Raw genomic sequence first — 17586 nt, forward strand, 5'->3', positions numbered from 1 at the left:
ATGGTATTTGTATGTTGTTAGACACCTTATTTATATAGGTTAGTTATTTTAGTTATTTAGCGACGCACCATAGTAGACGCATATTGAACGGGACTAGTGACGTTTGGGATATGTTGGGTTAGAGACCGGAAAATCAGTTAGCGATAGAACATTCCAGGGTAACGACGTGTTTAGTGACAGAGACTTCTACTGTGGCCCTTTTATCATAATAAATACATGTTGAATAGTTCATCAGAGTCGACTACATCTCTTCACTAGTTAAAATCGATGTGCCAGTTCTTGTTTGTATTGTTGTGCAACTACACGTAATACACCCGGACAATTACACCCAAACGATTGCAGAGTAATTGGTTGACTTCAAGACAGCCTGAACTAGCAACATCACAGTGGCGACCCCGAACCTCGAAGCCGGACCCTGATGAAGACGAACATCGAACCGGACCTCGAAGCAGAACGTTTACTCAGGTGAGGGTCGTGCACTCGAAGTTATAAGATTTCATCGGAGTACGGCTGAACACAGCAGCATCACAGAGTGACTTTGTTCTAGATCTACATACAGTCATCGCCTGTTTGATCGCACGTTCGACGAGCCGTTAACTCAGGGTGACCTTCGTCAGGACAGTAATCATCGCAACGTCTGGTCTGCTTAACCAGTATATTATCAAAGCCTGATCTTCATATGCTGAATCGACCTACAACCAGAGAAACCGTTCGTTCATAACGGGTGAGAGATCGTTAGTGAACCTGTTGGACATATTTTTTCTTCGTCATAGGAGCCACATTGAGTATCAAGTTTTACCTCGTCAGTTTCGAGAAGGACAGTTTGCCCGCTGTCAGAAGTATTGTGAGTACTACAAGTTTGGTAGCTAACTAAATCGAAATCGCTCTGTCGTCTTACCCTTGGAGAGATTCTTGTGGAGCAGTTTGCTCATTGAACCGGTTGCTTGCCACGTTTATAACGGTCACTGTGTTTAACCTTTGGAAGGTTAGTGAAGTAATCTTTATCAGTACTGAACATTGATATATCTAGTATTCGTCGGTCTAGACCATACCTAGACTTGTTAGCAGTGAAGTTGTGGAAACAGCTACATCCACTTAATTTCGTTGAAAACCGTTAATCGTGTAACGGAACGTCGTTGGAGGTGACCTTGGTTTCACCTAGTCTACATTGGACAGTTGGTCTAGTGAAGCAGAGTACAACAGCAAACTTCGTCGTACTACCAGAGTAGCAGCAGAAGCAGTGAACTATTTTAGAGAACCGTTATTCGTCAGCCCAGATCAAGCCATCGTCAAGAAAGCCGTTATTCGTCAGCCCAGATCAAGTCATCGTCAAGAAATTCGTTATTCGTCAGTCGTCCAGATCAAGTTGCCGTCAAGAGACTGTTATTTGTCAGTAGTCATCTACACAAGTCAAGTCATCGCCAGAAGAACCGTTAACCTATTCGTCAGTAACTGTGTACACAAGGTCGTCGGAACTACACATACGCTCATCAACAGTCGTCGAAGAAACTGGAACATTTTGCTGTGGCATATCAGGACATCTGTGGCATTACGTGGGATACTGGTAGCACCGGAGAACAGAGTCAGGACTGGAAGAGAGGCAGTGGAATTTGTTGTGATCTAGCATATTCGGGAGTCCGAACAAAGGGATCTTTCTTATCAAAAGCTAAGTGCCATTTTTCTTATTAGTATATGTTTAGATTGCCCTTAGAAATAGATTTTGTCTAAATTTGGTACGTTAGCCTGAGTAAAATCAGGTGGTGCGCCTTAAAACCCGTCGGGGTAGAAGACGTAATTTAGATGAAAAGCTATATTATACGTTTAGGGTTGTAATTTGTTTTGTTTGTGTAAACGTCATATCCGTTGTTGCCTGGTTACTTCGTGACGTTATCATTGTGTGCCATATTGTCACATCCCAACCCATAGTGATAGTCTCATTTAATTATTTCATTTGTTTATATTATTTTAAATTATTTATTTTTATTAATTTAATTAGATCTGTATTTTTTTTTTTCACTTAATGATAGAAAGTGCGGGTAGGATTCTTTTACTGTGAATCAGACTAAAATAATTTTAGTTTGAGCGGTTAAAATCAATTATGATTTTGCCATGAGAATAATGCCGAAACTGGCTATGTAGTCAAACACTGTCGTCTGGCTAAATATAGATCTGCAAATTTTGTACATCTCTTTGGTACAATTTAATTATCTAGACTCTACTTTGAAATATTATTAAGTTGAAGATGAATGAAGGTAGTACATTCTAAATATATATATCTTGTTGAAGATATATTTGACATTTTATGAACGTATCTGTTTTATATGGTTAAATAGAACCATAATCTACTCTAGATCTAGACTCTAGACAGTCTTTGAATTTACTCTAAACACTTCACTGTGACTTCAGTCATACCAGATTTTAAAATTGATCATAGTTATTCATACTAGATCTAAAAGTCATAGTGCTCTTGATAACTATAGATCTAAATAGTATTATTATACATACTATAATATACTAGATTTAAATTTGTGTGTAATACTAGATCTAATATACAGATTTGAATATAACCATAATAACTCAGACTAGATTTATACATTTACTAAATCTATAGATAGAGACATACCATTTAAAATTTGTATAAAAGTGTGGAAAAACTTAAATATAAAATAAGTTTAAAGTATAGCCATAACTAATATAGGCTAAGTAAAAATATATATAAAATATAAAACACAATGGCTACATCATCATATGTGGACCTTAAGGAGGTTAAGGAAACAGCTATGCAGGATGGAAAGGCCATGGAGTTAAAAGGAAAGGACTTAGCAGCTTATGTACAGCAAGTTGTGAAGGAGGAAACGGAACGTCAAAGACAAGAGATAGAAAGACAAGAAGAACGTCAAAGACAAGAGATAGAGAGACAAGATAGGATCAGAAAGGAAGAATATGAGAAGCAAAAAGAGGACCGAGAACATGAAGCTAAAATGGAGAAGATGAGATTGGATGCAGCACAAGCCAGAGCCCAAACTGAACAAGGAAATAACACAAATAACTCAAATAATTATACCACTCAAAGAGACAACCCTAATTCACAAACATGGCTAAAGAGAAAAATACAAAGTTTTGATGAACAGAAGGATGACATTGGTGATTTTCTGAAAAGATATGAGGCAAAAATGTCTACATTTAATATGCCTGAAGAAGAATGGTCTGAAATACTGATGGACTTTGTTCATGGTCAAGCTCTAACAATATGCCAAAATCATGACCATCATATTGATGATAGCTATCAGGTTTTAAAAAGAGAATTATTAAATGCCTATGGTCATAATGCTACAACTTTTAGAAAGAAATACTTTGACAATATACCATCATTAGGAATAGAACCCCAAACTACCATTAATATGGAAAAGGATTTTTTCAATAAGTGGGTAAAATTAGAAAAAGTAACAAACTCTTATGAAGGATTAAAAAATTTTATTCTAGTGGACAACTTTGTAAATAAATGTGATCCTCAATTACAATCTTTTATTAGAGAAAGAAACCCAAAAACTATAGATGAAATAACAGAAATAATGAGAGTATACAAAAATGCCTATCCAAATAAACCATTTTCTGATAGGGATAAGAGCAAAGTAGATTTAATAGGATACACCAAAGAAAATGTTGATAGAAGTAGAAATAGAAACAGATCAAATAGTGGAAATAGAAAATATAGTGAAATAACCTGTTTTAAATGTCAAGGAAAAGGTCATATAGCAGCTAACTGTAGAAGAGGGAATAGTAGGTCTGGAAGTAGAAATAGATACAATGAACAAAATAACAGTAGATATAGGAGTAGAGATAGGAATGACAGGGGAAATTATAGAAATAGGAGTTACAGTAGGGAATACAAAAATAAAGGTACAGATAGGATATATTTCATGGAAGGAAATAGGAACAATTTTGCAGTGTACCCAGGGTTTGTAGATAGAATTCCGGTGGAATTAATCAGGGATTCAGGTTGTAACACTTTGGCAGTAAAAACTAAATTTGTCAAACCTCATTGGTATAAAGGGTTTACTAGGAAAGTAGAATTAGCAGATGGCACTGTAAGGGAATTTAAAGTTATAAGGGTATACATTGAAACCCCATTTTTCACTGGCTATTGTGATGGCATTGCAATACCAGAAATGAGATATGATATGTTAGTAGGAAACATAAAAGGAGTTAAAGAATGTTCAAGAAAAGAATTAGAAGACTGGCAAAACAAATACAAAAACATAAGACAAAATCATGGAAACATAGAAACACAAAATATAACAAGTATGGTAATAACAAGATCAATGGATAAACAAGATGAGAAACAGGAAAATACAATAAATGTAATAAGTAAGGATGAAGAAAAAGAAACCAGTAATGTAATACAAATAGAAAATACAGATGTTAAGGAAAGTGAGATAGAAAATGAAACACAAAATAGTCTGGAAACACAAATATCTCAAAGTGAAAAAGAAACAACACCCACATTTGCATTAGAACAAATGAATGACAATATTATTGGGAAAATTTATTCAAGAATATCAGATAAAAACAATAATAATCCAATGGAGAAATTTTGTATAGAGAATAAAATATTGTTTAGACAAACAAGTAATGATAACAAGAAAATAAAACAACTTGTCTTACCACAGAAATATTGGAAAGATGTTTTAATCATGACACATGATAATAATTTAGCAGCACATAGGGGAGTAAAGAAATGTTATAGGAACTTGTCAAAACAAGTATTTTGGCCCAAAATGAAAGCAACAATCAACAAATACATAAACTCATGTGACATATGTCAAAAGAGATCTAACAAAAGCCTAGTGAATAAAGCACCTATTCAAGAAATGGATGAACCTACGGCACCATTTCAGAAAGTATCTATTGATTTAATAGGTCCTTTAATTCAAACTGAAAATAATAACAAATACATTCTAACAGTAATAGACATGTTTAGTAGATACCCAGAGGCAATCCCATTATCAAATACAAGTGCAGAAAATATCATTAATGCCATAACTCAAAAAGTAATTACAAGACATGGTATACCTAAAATTATATTGAGTGATCAGGGATCTCAGTTTAAGTCAGAACAATTTAAGAAATGGACTAAACAATACAATATACAACACATATACTCTTCGGTTTACCACCCGGAGAGTAACGGTTTATGTGAACGATATGGTGGATCATTAAAAAGATCACTAACAAAGATAATTCAGAATAATCAGAACAAGTGGGATCATTACATTAACTATGTACTATTTGCTCATAGAAACAACATCCATGAAACAACACAATTTTCACCATATGAAATAATACATGGAAGAAAACCCAGAGATGAATTAGATGTTTTTAAAGAAAATCTAATAAGCAATGAGAATAAATTAAATAATGACAGTGAAACAACAATCACAACAGAATTGAAAGAAATATGGACTCAAGCATATAACAACAATAAGAAGTACAAACAAAGTGCTCATGAGAATCTAAATAAGAAAAGACAATTGAAAACACTAGAAGTAGGAAACAATGTATTAATATTGATAAATGACCTGAAAAATAAAATTGGTAAACAATGGAAAGGTCCATTTAAGGTGATAAAACAAATTAGTGATGTCAATTATCAAATTGAAATAAATGGGAAAGTTAAAACATATCACATAAATAATTTGAAACTATATCATGATAGAGAAGATGAGTTGATACAAAACATTCAGGAGGAAATAGAAAATAAATTTTCAGAAAGAGAAGAATGCTTGATGATAATAACAAATGAAAATCATAATGAAAATGATATTAAGGAAATACCTGTAATAGAAACAAAAGAGAATCAAACTTGGCAAAAGATTAATCTTAATAATCTAACTAAGGAAAAGTCAAAAGATATAACTAAAATAATACAGGAATACAAAGAAATTTTTTCCAGCATACCAGGAAAAACTAATATTATTAAACATGACATTAAAGTAACAGACTCAAAACCTATCAAGCTTAAGCCATATAGAATACCGCTACATTTACAAGACAAAGTAAAGAAAGAAATAGACAATTTACTAGAATCAGGTATAATTGAGCCATCAACATCCCCTTATGCTTCACCAATTGTGATAGCCAAAAAGAAGAATGGAGATATAAGGTTATGTATTGATTATAGGAAACTTAACAACATCACAGAATTTGACCCATATCCAATGCCAAATATAGAGGATATTTTACATAAATTAAATGGAGCAAAATTTTTTACTAAATTAGATTTAACTAAAGGTTATTGGCAAATACCTTTAACAGAAAATGCAAAACCTTACACAGCATTTGTAACACCATATGGTATTTTTCAATGGAATTATATGAGTTTTGGATTAGTAAATGCACCTGCCACATTTAATAGAATGATGAACATGATAATTGGAAACAAAGAAAATGTTATTTGCTATTTAGATGACATATGTATTTTTAATAATAGTTGGGAGGAACATTTGGTAGATGTAAAAGAAGTATTCAAAATAATAAAAGAAAGTGGACTTACAATTCAAGCAGAAAAAGTAGAAATAGGATTGGAGGAAATAATTTTCTTAGGACATAAAATAAATAACAACATGATTAGCCCTATTGAAGATAACATAAAGAAAGTACTTAATATTGAAATACCTACAACAAAAAGACAAATTAAAAGTATATTGGGAATAGTAAATTATTACAGAAAGTTTATAAAAAACTTAGCAGAAATAGTGAATCCACTAAATGACTTACTTAAAAAAGGAAAACCTCAAAAAGTAGTTTGTAATGAGGAATGTGTGAAAGCTATTGACAGAATTAAAGATGTTTTTAGTCATGAACTAATATTAAGACTACCTGATAAAGACAAAATATTTTATGTCACAACTGATGCATCTGGTAATGCTATTGGTGGTTGTTTAATGCAGAACTATGATAACTTACATCCTATATTATATGTAAGCAGAAAATTGTCAGAGGCAGAAAAAAAAAAAATATAGTGTCATTGAAAGAGAAGCCTTAGCTGTAATATGGGTAATTACTAAGCTAGAGAGCTATTTAATAGGAAGGAAATTCATATTATTAACTGATCATAAACCTATTCAATATATACAGCAAAAGAGCATGAAAAACAGTCGTGTTTATAGATGGTTCTTAGCACTACAGGAATATAAATTTGAAGTGAAAGCTATTAGTGGATCTGTGAATATTGTAGCTGATCTATTGTCTAGAATGACATTGAAATGAAATACTTCTGTAAATAAACTATGATTATATTGAGTATGTAATATATATTAACATATTGACACCATTTATATGTTATGAAAAGGGAGATAAGTAAAGTTGATGTTAAGCATTTAAAAGTAAGTATGGATATTTTTTTTTGTGTGAATCATTTCATATATCATTGACGAAAGTTAGTTCTATGGAAAAGGGTGAGTATAAAAGAAAAATGGACAAAAGCGTATAAAAGGGTGGTAAGAAAAAATGTATTGAATGTGTAAATAAAGTTTATAATTGTTTTTTTGAAATATTGTATTTTATCAGATTACTGCCAGTGAAGAACATTTGAGATGTGTAGGACATGCCCATAAGATGCCACATTTTCCTCCATGATGAACTGTGTAACAATGAAGATGATTTTGGAATGTTATGAACTGTTATGAACATTGACATGTATATGAGGAACTGTCAAGTCAAGATGAAGATGTCAAGAAGAAGATGTCAAGATTTTATGTTTGTGGTCTTCCCCTTAAATTGAAAATGCCCTTGTAAGACTTGACAGTAGTGGAAAAATATTGACATATTTTTTTTTTCAAAGGGGGGAGGAATCTGTTAGACACCTTATTTATATAGGTTAGTTATTTTAGTTATTTAGCGACGCACCATAGTAGACGCATATTGAACGGGACTAGTGACGTTTGGGATATGTTGGGTTAGAGACCGGAAAATCAGTTAGCGATAGAACATTCCAGGGTAACGACGTGTTTAGTGACAGAGACTTCTACTGTGGCCCTTTTATCATAATAAATACATGTTGAATAGTTCATCAGAGTCGACTACATCTCTTCACTAGTTAAAATCGATGTGCCAGTTCTTGTTTGTATTGTTGTGCAACTACACGTAATACACCCGGACAATTACACCCAAACGATTGCAGAGTAATTGGTTGACTTCAAGACAGCCTGAACTAGCAACATCACAATGTACAAAACGTTTACACATTTTTAACGTCTCCCGTATACACATACAATAATATCAGATGCGAGTAGTCTGTCGGGCTTAAATCTCAAAAACTAGAAGTATTATTTCTCCATATGTATTGCTTGATAAGAATAGGTGCAAAGGCTTTTAAAAAATTGCTTTTATATAGTGCATCTTTCATGCTTTTAGTTTGCTCAGTGCGCTATGATCCAATCTCTTCCGTGCACCTGGGAGAAGGTTTCCGCGCTGCCTTTAGGCGCTCAGCAAACACAATTCTGCTTGAGTCGGGATTCGAAATAGAGCCCCATTGTTAGGCGGCCAAGCCGTATCCAAGCGATTTTGGCCTATCAAAATTTGGCCTAGTTTGGCACATGTTTTGTTTTTCAATCATAAAAATGCACCACTTTAAAAAAAAAATTGTAGGGGAGGTAGTATAAAGAAGGGGAAATAATCTTTAAGAAGCACCTAACACTTTATAGATTAATTTTTTTTTTAAACCAAGAATGCACATCGTATAAATATATTTATTATCACTTTGAAATTACATTTTGTATTGGAGTAGGTAGAATTAGAATTTTAAAGCCATATTCATCATCATCATCTGTGTTTCGTCGTAGGGGTGGTGTAACAGTAACCTAATCCCTGCATATAGTAACAGTACCTAATCCCTCCACTCACAAGTCACCTGCTGTTCTTAGCAGGATTCAGGATGCTAAGAGAGAGGCCGGTCCATTCATTTTATATTATCCAGCCAGACATTTCTTTGGACGACCCTCTCTTTGTGCTCCCTCCCCTGTACCTTGAAGAATGACTTCTGATAGTGAGTAGGCCTAATGTCTTACAAAATGACCAAACCAGCTTAGATTTCGTCTCTTCACAGTATTGGGAAATTCCTCCTTTATGCCAAGTGTTGACTTGTAACAGTACAAACTCATTTGTCTTCTTTTTCTGGTATCTGATACTCAGCACTTCTCTGTAGCATTTACTCTCAAAGGTTTGGATTATTCTTTCAGCCTCAGTGTTCAGAGTCCAATGTTCACAACCATATAGGAGTACAGAGACCATAAGCATCTTGATAGATGTGCCAACATTGCAATAGACACCATCAAAGCAGAAAGTAAAAGTGCACATAGTTATCCAATGAGGAAGGAGCATCAAGGCCTTTATGTGTGTGTGTGTACCAAGCATGCCTTCTAAATCATCAATACTGGCAACAGAACAGTGGCCTTCGACTCATGAGATGCCAGTCATAGAAAATGTATAAATCAACTTGGTTTTCAAGCTATAAAGTATACAAAGAATTACAAAGAACTTTGATAAGCAAACACTAGCCCATAAACATTAAGGTCAATATACAACAAACAAAACAAGATGGCACTGGGGCATGATATCAGAGCAGCATTAATAAGTGAAAGAATAAATGCAAGCAATTGTACAATACTTTGGAAAGATAAAATTTAGAAGGCAAACATTAAAGATCAATAATAATGTACTAATTACTAGGAATGAACCACAAATTCAACCAGGGAAAACTTACCTGTGTGTCATGGAATACAAATTTGCTAGTTATAAGAATAAAATCATGAAGTAAGATATAGTGTGACACTTTCTGACTAGTTCAATTACATTTTGCAACTCAACCACTCCTTTTTACTGATACGTTATCATTTGATTTCTATTGTCCACAATTACTTCCCTTAGTTTCAATTTTGAAAATTAGCATTTAAAGCAAAAATATTGAATTATACAAATTGTTGGTCTAATAATATGTATAATGATGAAAACAAAAAATGAGTCAAAATATAAAAATATGTTTATTTAAAAGTTTGAATTTGAGAGCAAGAGTTATACATAAATCCAATAATAAAACATCATATGAAATATATAGCTATAAATTAAACAGGTAATCAATAGTTTATTGTGGTGTTTTATAAGATTAATCTTACATAACACAAACATCATCAATTGAAAGTAGATCTAGAGAATTTTTACAAATATGTTGATGTTCATCCTAACTATAATAGAATATTAAAATTGTTATTTTTTAAATTCAATTAGTTATCTAAAACACTAAAAGAATTAAATCTGAGAATTCAAATCCTGCTGTAAGATTACATAAATATTCATCTAAAAGAAAAATGAGTTTTCAAATATGAAATGCAATATCATAACTTGAAATAAAAATTCTACAACTGGGATAAGATGTAGAAACTTTTAGATCTGCTTCCTTATTAACAAGTCATAGAAAAATGGAAACATTGTATATCAAAGAAAAATCTAAATATTATGTAAAAGAAAAATCTTAACATTCTAAAACCATTTATAAAATCTAAGTAAAATGTGTTTTTTTCTAAGAATAAGTTAAGTGTATTATTCTATAGAGATCTTTGGCTTCTTTGAAGGACCACTAAGTTACTGAAGATACTCAAAGCTCATGCTACTTTTGATGGGTCCCAACAATAATGGGCCTCTTTGTTTAAATGAGACAGTTCTTCCATTTGTTTACTGGTAAGTGAAAATGAAAATATATCAAAGTTGTCTCTAATATGTGAGGGATTGGTTGATTTTGGAAGAACACCTGAAAAAGAAACATAAGTTACTTAAATATCTGTGAATACATGGTTACACAAGTATGAAAAGTTCTGTATAAAAAAGTTCTGCGATGCAACAAGTAGCTAAAACCGAACTCTTAAGCACTTAAATAGGTCATGCATTTAGTTCCACTAATCTTGAAATCAGAACATGACTGCCTGGTATTGCAGTATGCACTCTGAACTATTGTCTCGATGGTCCCATGTGCAAATGACATTTGGGCTTGGATGTAATAATCTTCAGTTCTGAAGGAAAATCCAAAGTATAGTAAGTAAGTTAAAGTTCCCCTTTCAGACCTTGTGGTCTGTGGTTAACGAGGGCGTCATGTGGCCAGCCACCTTTACCTTTTCCCAACTTATGTCAGGTACCCATTAGAGCTGGATTTAATTCCGGGACCCATGGTTTAGAAGCCAAGCACTTAACCACTCAGCCACTGCGCCAGATCCAAAGTACATAAAACAAAAACATTTAATTAATAATCATATTATGTTAAGAATTTACCAATGTCTTGTTGAACAGCCCAGCATAACAGAACTTGAGCAGGAGACTTTTGGCATTGTTTTGCTATTTCCACAACTTTAGGATCACTGATAAGCTAGACATCAATAAGATATAATTAAATAATTTAAATATTTTAGCTGAAATTGTTTATATTAGTCTACAAGAAACAAATTTTTTTCTGACATAATATAATAGTCTATATTATAAGTACAAAATACCATGTATTTTATTTTTGCTATTTCCCCAAAAGGCCACCGTCTATTAGAAACCATTTAATAGAAATAGCACAAAATTTCTGCATTTTTAAAGCCAATTCTTTCTTTTTTTCCTAAGTCAACTTATTTTTAATTTGCCTTCCTTTTTGATGCACTCAAAAAATAACAAAACACTAATCCTAATAGCATCAAAAAAGATAGATCTAGAGACTATTTTTTAAATTTTGTTTTTGAGAGAAAGAAAAAGGAATGATACTTTGTAGCACTGTTATTTCTCTACATTCAAAAGGAATCAAATAAATGATTACAAATACAAAAAACAAAATTGATATTTCCTTATTCCTATTTAAATGTAGTGTGGGAAACACTATTGGGGCCTTTAAAAAAACAAATTTTTTCCCTCTAAGACTGAAACTGATGGTTTAAAGAAATGTTTGCAGTGTCTAATGCCATACATTGCTAGCCTTATGAGTAAAGGATGATATGGAAAAGGCAAAACTAACCAAAAATTCTATGTATATAGAAAGTAAACTCTACTTAAAGTACTGTGTATAGATTATAAATAATATAAGTAAACCCTGCTAGGCCAATGTAGAAATAAAGGATGATTGGGCTGCAAGGCCCTCCTCAATTACAAACAAACGAAGAAGATAAACTATCAGCACAAAATAGGCTAGTAAATAATTTTACCTATCTCTACACATGTGTTTTTGTCACTGCATTGTTGAGGTGTTATGTGCTCTTGATAGCCAACAGTAACATCATACAGATACATTTTAACTTGCATTTATTGTTCATCTTCTATTTCTATAATATTTTTCAAAACAGTTGTTCACCTTCATGAAACAGTAAATCTTTACATATTTAAGTGTCTAACCTCTTTAGAGCTGGTAGTTCCTAGAGATGAATAAGCTTGAAGAAGAATGTTATGTTTATCACAAGTTTTCTTGACATCTGCTTGTATAAGATGTGGGTGGTATTCAGTCTTAAAAAATAAAATAAAAAAAAAAAGATCATGACTTTTACAAGTAAATTTAAAATGTTGCTGGATCTACACAGCTTCCTCTCTGGTTATTGAAATATTACATTGACCAGTGAGGCCCTAAATACAGCCCAAGGGCCATATCCAAATTTCTTTGTCCTTTATAACATGTTAATTACTGAAGCTAAGTAAGCTAACCTAGTCTAGCCTAGTAATACATTTGTCAAAACATGATATATTGATATAACAATATTCCACTATGTTTTTAAATTATTTACTTTTCCATTCCATTAAACAAAAAAAAAAGATATTTTAAGAACTGAACAATATAAAATATGTCTGTTAAAACCATAAAATACATTAAAAATTTAACTAAAGTCTTAGCAAAAATCACTTTGTGACCCTTTCAACAAACAGCCTAGTATATTAAGTAGTTTCAGTGACCAACAAGATGCATATGTATTGTTAAGCCCTGCATTAACCCTAAATGACCCAACATCAGTAAAATTTTAAAATATAAACACCACTAAATTACAGGAATTAGCAAGCTAACTTTAATCAATTTCTGAGTATTGAAAGAACTAATATTGTTCTATGTAATCCTAAACTCTATTAATGGACTTGCAACAAACCTGTAAAACTGAGGGCTTGACAGTGCAGTAACTAAGCAACTCTTCAATGTGTCTTGTTAGGTAATTGGATATACCGAGAGATTTGACTTTGCCTTTATAAAACAAACAGCAAACAGAATGTAATTTATTTATTTATTTAAAATAATAAATAAGCTTTTCAAACCATTAGGCCAGTGTTGACAAAATATGTCACATGAGCAATAAAACAAAACAGGTATAATTTTATTCAGATTTTTAGTGACTTTAAATTGCCCTATACAAATTAATTTGTTGACTGCCAATTGCCTGTACATTTTGTGATACATAAAATACAGTTTATTTTATTTAATAACTAAAAATTAATATTTGTACAGGTTATATTTCTTGTTTTCTTTTTAATGATAAACCAATACTAATAGTTTATCTTAAAAGGGACAGATGTTCCCCACTCCAAAAAAATATGACATGCACATATACATGTGTTAATATAGTCATGCATGTTAAATAAAAACTTAATCTTAAATGGTTAACCACAGTGATAGATTGCAGGCATAGGCTTGTACCTTCATTAAATACACACTCCAAGTCAAGCTTTCCTTTCAAAGTTGTTTTTGAATAAGTAAAACATCATATTTGGACAGGTTAAATATCATAAAAATTAGAAGTGTTTTTTTTTAAATAAAATTCTAATAATAAGAGTTTATTTACCACAGGATTAGATGGAAGGCATCTATTTTTTATAAAGCTCCTATTAACTCAATCTTTCTGTCTTGCTAGAATCTTTTTTACTCCCAGTTCCCATTCTCATTTTGCACAATCATTCAATGATGATGCATGAATAATTGATTAAAAAAGTAATCAATAAGTTAACCAATTAGTCATAATTAAATAATTTTGTTTTATATAGAAAAAAAGTACTGAGCTAATGGTAGATAAAGCTTGAAATATTGAGAGAGATGGCAGGAGTTGATTTGTGCTCTCCCTTCACTCGATATACGCTTTGTTTTTTAAAAGTATTTTGTTTATTTTGCTTGTTACCTTGTTTGAATGCCTCCTCCATATCAAGCCAGCTTTCCTTTCGAAGTTGTCTGTTATGTTCATCTTTTGGCTGATACTGAGATGTTCCAGGCCAATGTATAAGATAAAGATCTAAATATTCACAGTCAAGTCTTTGAATGGAGCCTAACAATGCAGCTTTAGCATTTCCTTTACCTTGCTCTGAAGGTCCTGTGAATGGGAATGGTGAACATTATTAACTGCAACAATTTCTTTGCCAACTTACATACATAAAACAATGCAAACTTCAATTAAATCTCTAATGATTATGTATATTAGTTGTCACCCATATGTCAAACAGTTAATTATTAATATTTAGAATAAGATATCTAACAAGTTGTTTTTATGTTTAAAATTAAAAAGATTATTTAAAAAAATATTCATAGATTATGATGACATAGAGACTTACCAAGTTTGCTGGTGATAAATATGTCTTTTCTTTCAAGGTTATATTTTGGCAAAAGTATTTTTAATGCTTTTCCTATGTCCGATTCATTTCTATACACAGATGCTGTGTCTAGGAAAAAAGCAAAATATTATTAATATTAATATATTCTTACATTAATTTTAATTTTTTTCTGGCTTGTAATATTATAGGCTAGGAATAGGTTATTCTTCTTTTTTAAATAACTGGTTCTTAAAAAATGAATAGAATCGAACAAAGTTTAACTGAAAGGCTCATTACAAATAGCTAACGTTTACAGCAGTACTAAGATTTCTTAATTACCTATTGACCTGTACCCTGCAGCCAATGCAGCTTCTAGCACTGTATAAATAAGATCATATCCTTGTATTTTGTAGGTTCCGACTATACAACAAAAAAAAAAAAGAAACTCTTTTATTTAATATATGCTGCTTAATAGATTTTAAACACGAAAAACAAAAAAAAAATACTGTTTAAAAAAAATGAAGCTTATATTAAATGTAATCGTATCAATTAGTTTGGATCAGTCATGCACTTAAATATGACTTTGAAATAATAAATCTGTGCGATTAGAAATATATTTACTAATTATTTTTTTTTAGCTTTTAGCTTTTTCATTGTTCTATGATCCTATCACTTTGTCTGGACCAGTTGAGAAAGGGAGAGGGAGGAAGGGGGTATCTTGGTGAAAGTTTACATGATCCTTTTTTAAATACATAAAAAAAAAAGTTCACAAAGGGCTCAAAAGTTCTCTAGGGGACTAATTCATCTTATACCACCACATCTGACAAGTACAATTTCCTTCCATTGTTCAAGATACCAAAAAAAAAAATTAATCACCAATTGGTTAATATTTTTTTTTATTGATCCTTTGTGTTGTCAGTTAAAAGAAATAATTGTTCTAAATTTCAGCTAAATCCGAGATTGGGTGTGGGAGAAATAACGTGAACAAACTTTTTGACAGACAGACAGAGTGAGTTGATATAAGCTTTGAAAAAATGCTATCCCCTAATTTTAAATTCCAAGAATGAGTGATAGTCAGTTAATACTGATGTTTATGGTACAATAAATATGCTTTTAACCTTTGAAACAAACAGGTTGAGCATGGTTCAGTGATATAAATTTAACTTGTTAAATCTTAGTTAACATTCAAAATTAAAGTCTAGTATTTTGGTGTGAACTTTTTTTTGGCATGGCTCTGAGACCTAAGTGCTCTATAGAAGGTATCTTCGCTCCATTATAGACACATGCCAGCAAGACTAAGTTACAAATTTACATGTTCTGCTGGAGGCCTGTGTTGACAGTATAGAAGCAATACTAATCAGTCGACAGCTGCTTTGAGTTGGACACTTATCCTGCATGGGGGCGATTGCATGCTAGCTAGCTTAAAAAGGAAGATGTAACAGATGTTCCCCCTGAAGTACTACAAGGATCAACTCAGGTGCAATTTCCCCCTCACTGATATAGGAAACAGAAAAACAGTTGAAGAGCTCTTATGAAGGCTTTGGGACACACATTTGTGACTCAAAGTAACGCCCTTATGGAAGACAGGTGCAAAAGATAAAAAGAGAACTTAAATAGACCTCCTGGCAGACAACAGCTTTGTCTGAATCAGATGTGACAAAATATACTTGAAACTAGTTTTGCCTAATAATGTAAAAAACAGCACTCATCCCTAATCTTCAGAATTCAAGACATTGCCATTATTATGATTTTATACACTAGCAAAAGCACAGATAATTAGGACTATGAATGAAAATAATTTTATAGTTGGGGGCTACCCACAAAGTGGCGAAATGAAGAAGTTGCAGATCTGTTTGTTTTATTTTTGTTTGTTTTTACATGTTTTGGATGTTCCTTCAGGATTTACGACTATATTACATCCTAGCCGACCTATCCCAAGCTTTTTGCAGGACCATTGAGACATTGGCCCAACCGCACAGGATGATGCACTGATGTAGCCATCCAACTACTCTTTAAAGGTTGAGAATCACTGATATAGAACTACATCTATCATTTTTAATTATTTGTATAAGTAGATTGTCTACAAAGATAAAGACACATCCCTCGTTCCATATGCTATGACAAATTTGTACTATTGCTCCTCCTTCCCTAGAGCTAGAGCTATTAGATGCTAATGGGTTGTCTGAGCCAACAAGGAAAACTAATGACTTTGGCAGATTTTAAGTCATTGGTTAAAATGCATGACACATGATGCATAGGACGTAATCATCTTCTTTTTTAAGTAACATCTGTATTTTATAAGATAAGATAAACTATATAATCATATACTAGACTTTAAATCTAGTAATCTAGGTATATATACTGGTATTTATTATTATTTTGATTATAGACTAGTATTATAGATCTACTACTAGACATCTAGTGAATCTAAAATCTAAAGTCAAAGTATTCTATTTCTATATAGACATATAGATCTACGTCTAAGTCTATCTAAAAAATTTCATGTGATAATATGAAATCTGATTAATCATAATGACTCAGCAACTACTGGCTAGTCATCTGTGAAAAATGATTAAATGATAAACTAAACTGACTAAAGCAAAAATAAATCAAATCTACAAATATATAATAATATCAAAAGTAGATCTAGATCTATATTTGATTCCATAGAGTGACCATAGAATGTAGTCTGGTACTTACATCCAATAATTGGCATTTGATGCCCGCTTATCAGATGAACCATTTTACTCATTTTGGCAAGACCACAAAATCTTCACTGTTCTTTAGTAAGCGGCGTCCTGTGTTACGATCAAGAGAACCGAGATATTACAGTTCGAAAAACTACATCCTAGTCTTGACAAGGGGAATTTTGTTCTGTATCACAGAGCATTAGTGTAGAGAAGAAAACGCGGGTATTTCCTAAACTATTTCTGTCACTTCCTTACCGCTCCTTTTTTTTTTCATAATGTCAATGTAGATCCCACTTATCTTAGACTTAGTAAATATCTTTATACA

General features: G+C 32.2%; 1 protein-coding gene and 1 long non-coding RNA gene across 2 annotated transcripts; one reads left to right on the plus strand and one right to left on the minus strand.

Moving 5' to 3' along the window:
• Window positions 1-8069, plus strand: LOC129924226 (uncharacterized). Its single transcript, XR_008776217.1, has 2 exons — window positions 1-2252; window positions 7570-8069. It is a non-coding gene; the product is annotated as an uncharacterized LOC129924226 (long non-coding RNA).
• A 1952-nt stretch (window positions 8070-10021) lies between these two features.
• On the minus strand, window positions 10022-17465 carry LOC106051744 (aldose reductase A-like). The gene is made up of 8 exons (XM_056018025.1): window positions 17272-17465; window positions 14911-14991; window positions 14593-14700; window positions 14166-14354; window positions 13149-13240; window positions 12412-12519; window positions 11320-11413; window positions 10022-10804 (listed from the first exon to the last, which is right to left on the minus strand). The coding sequence occupies exons 1-8, from the start codon at window positions 17321-17323 to the stop codon at window positions 10659-10661; spliced, it is 870 nt and encodes a 289-aa protein (XP_055874000.1). The 5' UTR covers window positions 17324-17465; the 3' UTR covers window positions 10022-10658.
• Between the last annotated feature and the right edge of the window lie 121 nt (window positions 17466-17586).

This window comes from Biomphalaria glabrata, chromosome 1 (assembly GCF_947242115.1).
Source record: "Biomphalaria glabrata chromosome 1, xgBioGlab47.1, whole genome shotgun sequence".
NCBI lineage: Eukaryota > Metazoa > Mollusca > Gastropoda > Planorbidae > Biomphalaria > Biomphalaria glabrata.

Bases quoted from the DNA above. Each gene is read 5' to 3' on its own strand.
- LOC106051744 (XM_056018025.1), bottom strand. From the start codon at position 17,323: ATGAGTAAAATGGTTCATCTGATAAGCGGGCATCAAATGCCAATTATT. The intron at 12,520-13,148 runs GTTTGTTGCAAG...TTATTTTTTAAG, and splicing joins TCAAGCCCTCAGTTTTACAG to ACTGAATACCACCCACATCT. The intron at 11,414-12,411 runs GTTAGACACTTA...ATTGATGTCTAG, and splicing joins GAACTACCAGCTCTAAAGAG to CTTATCAGTGATCCTAAAGT.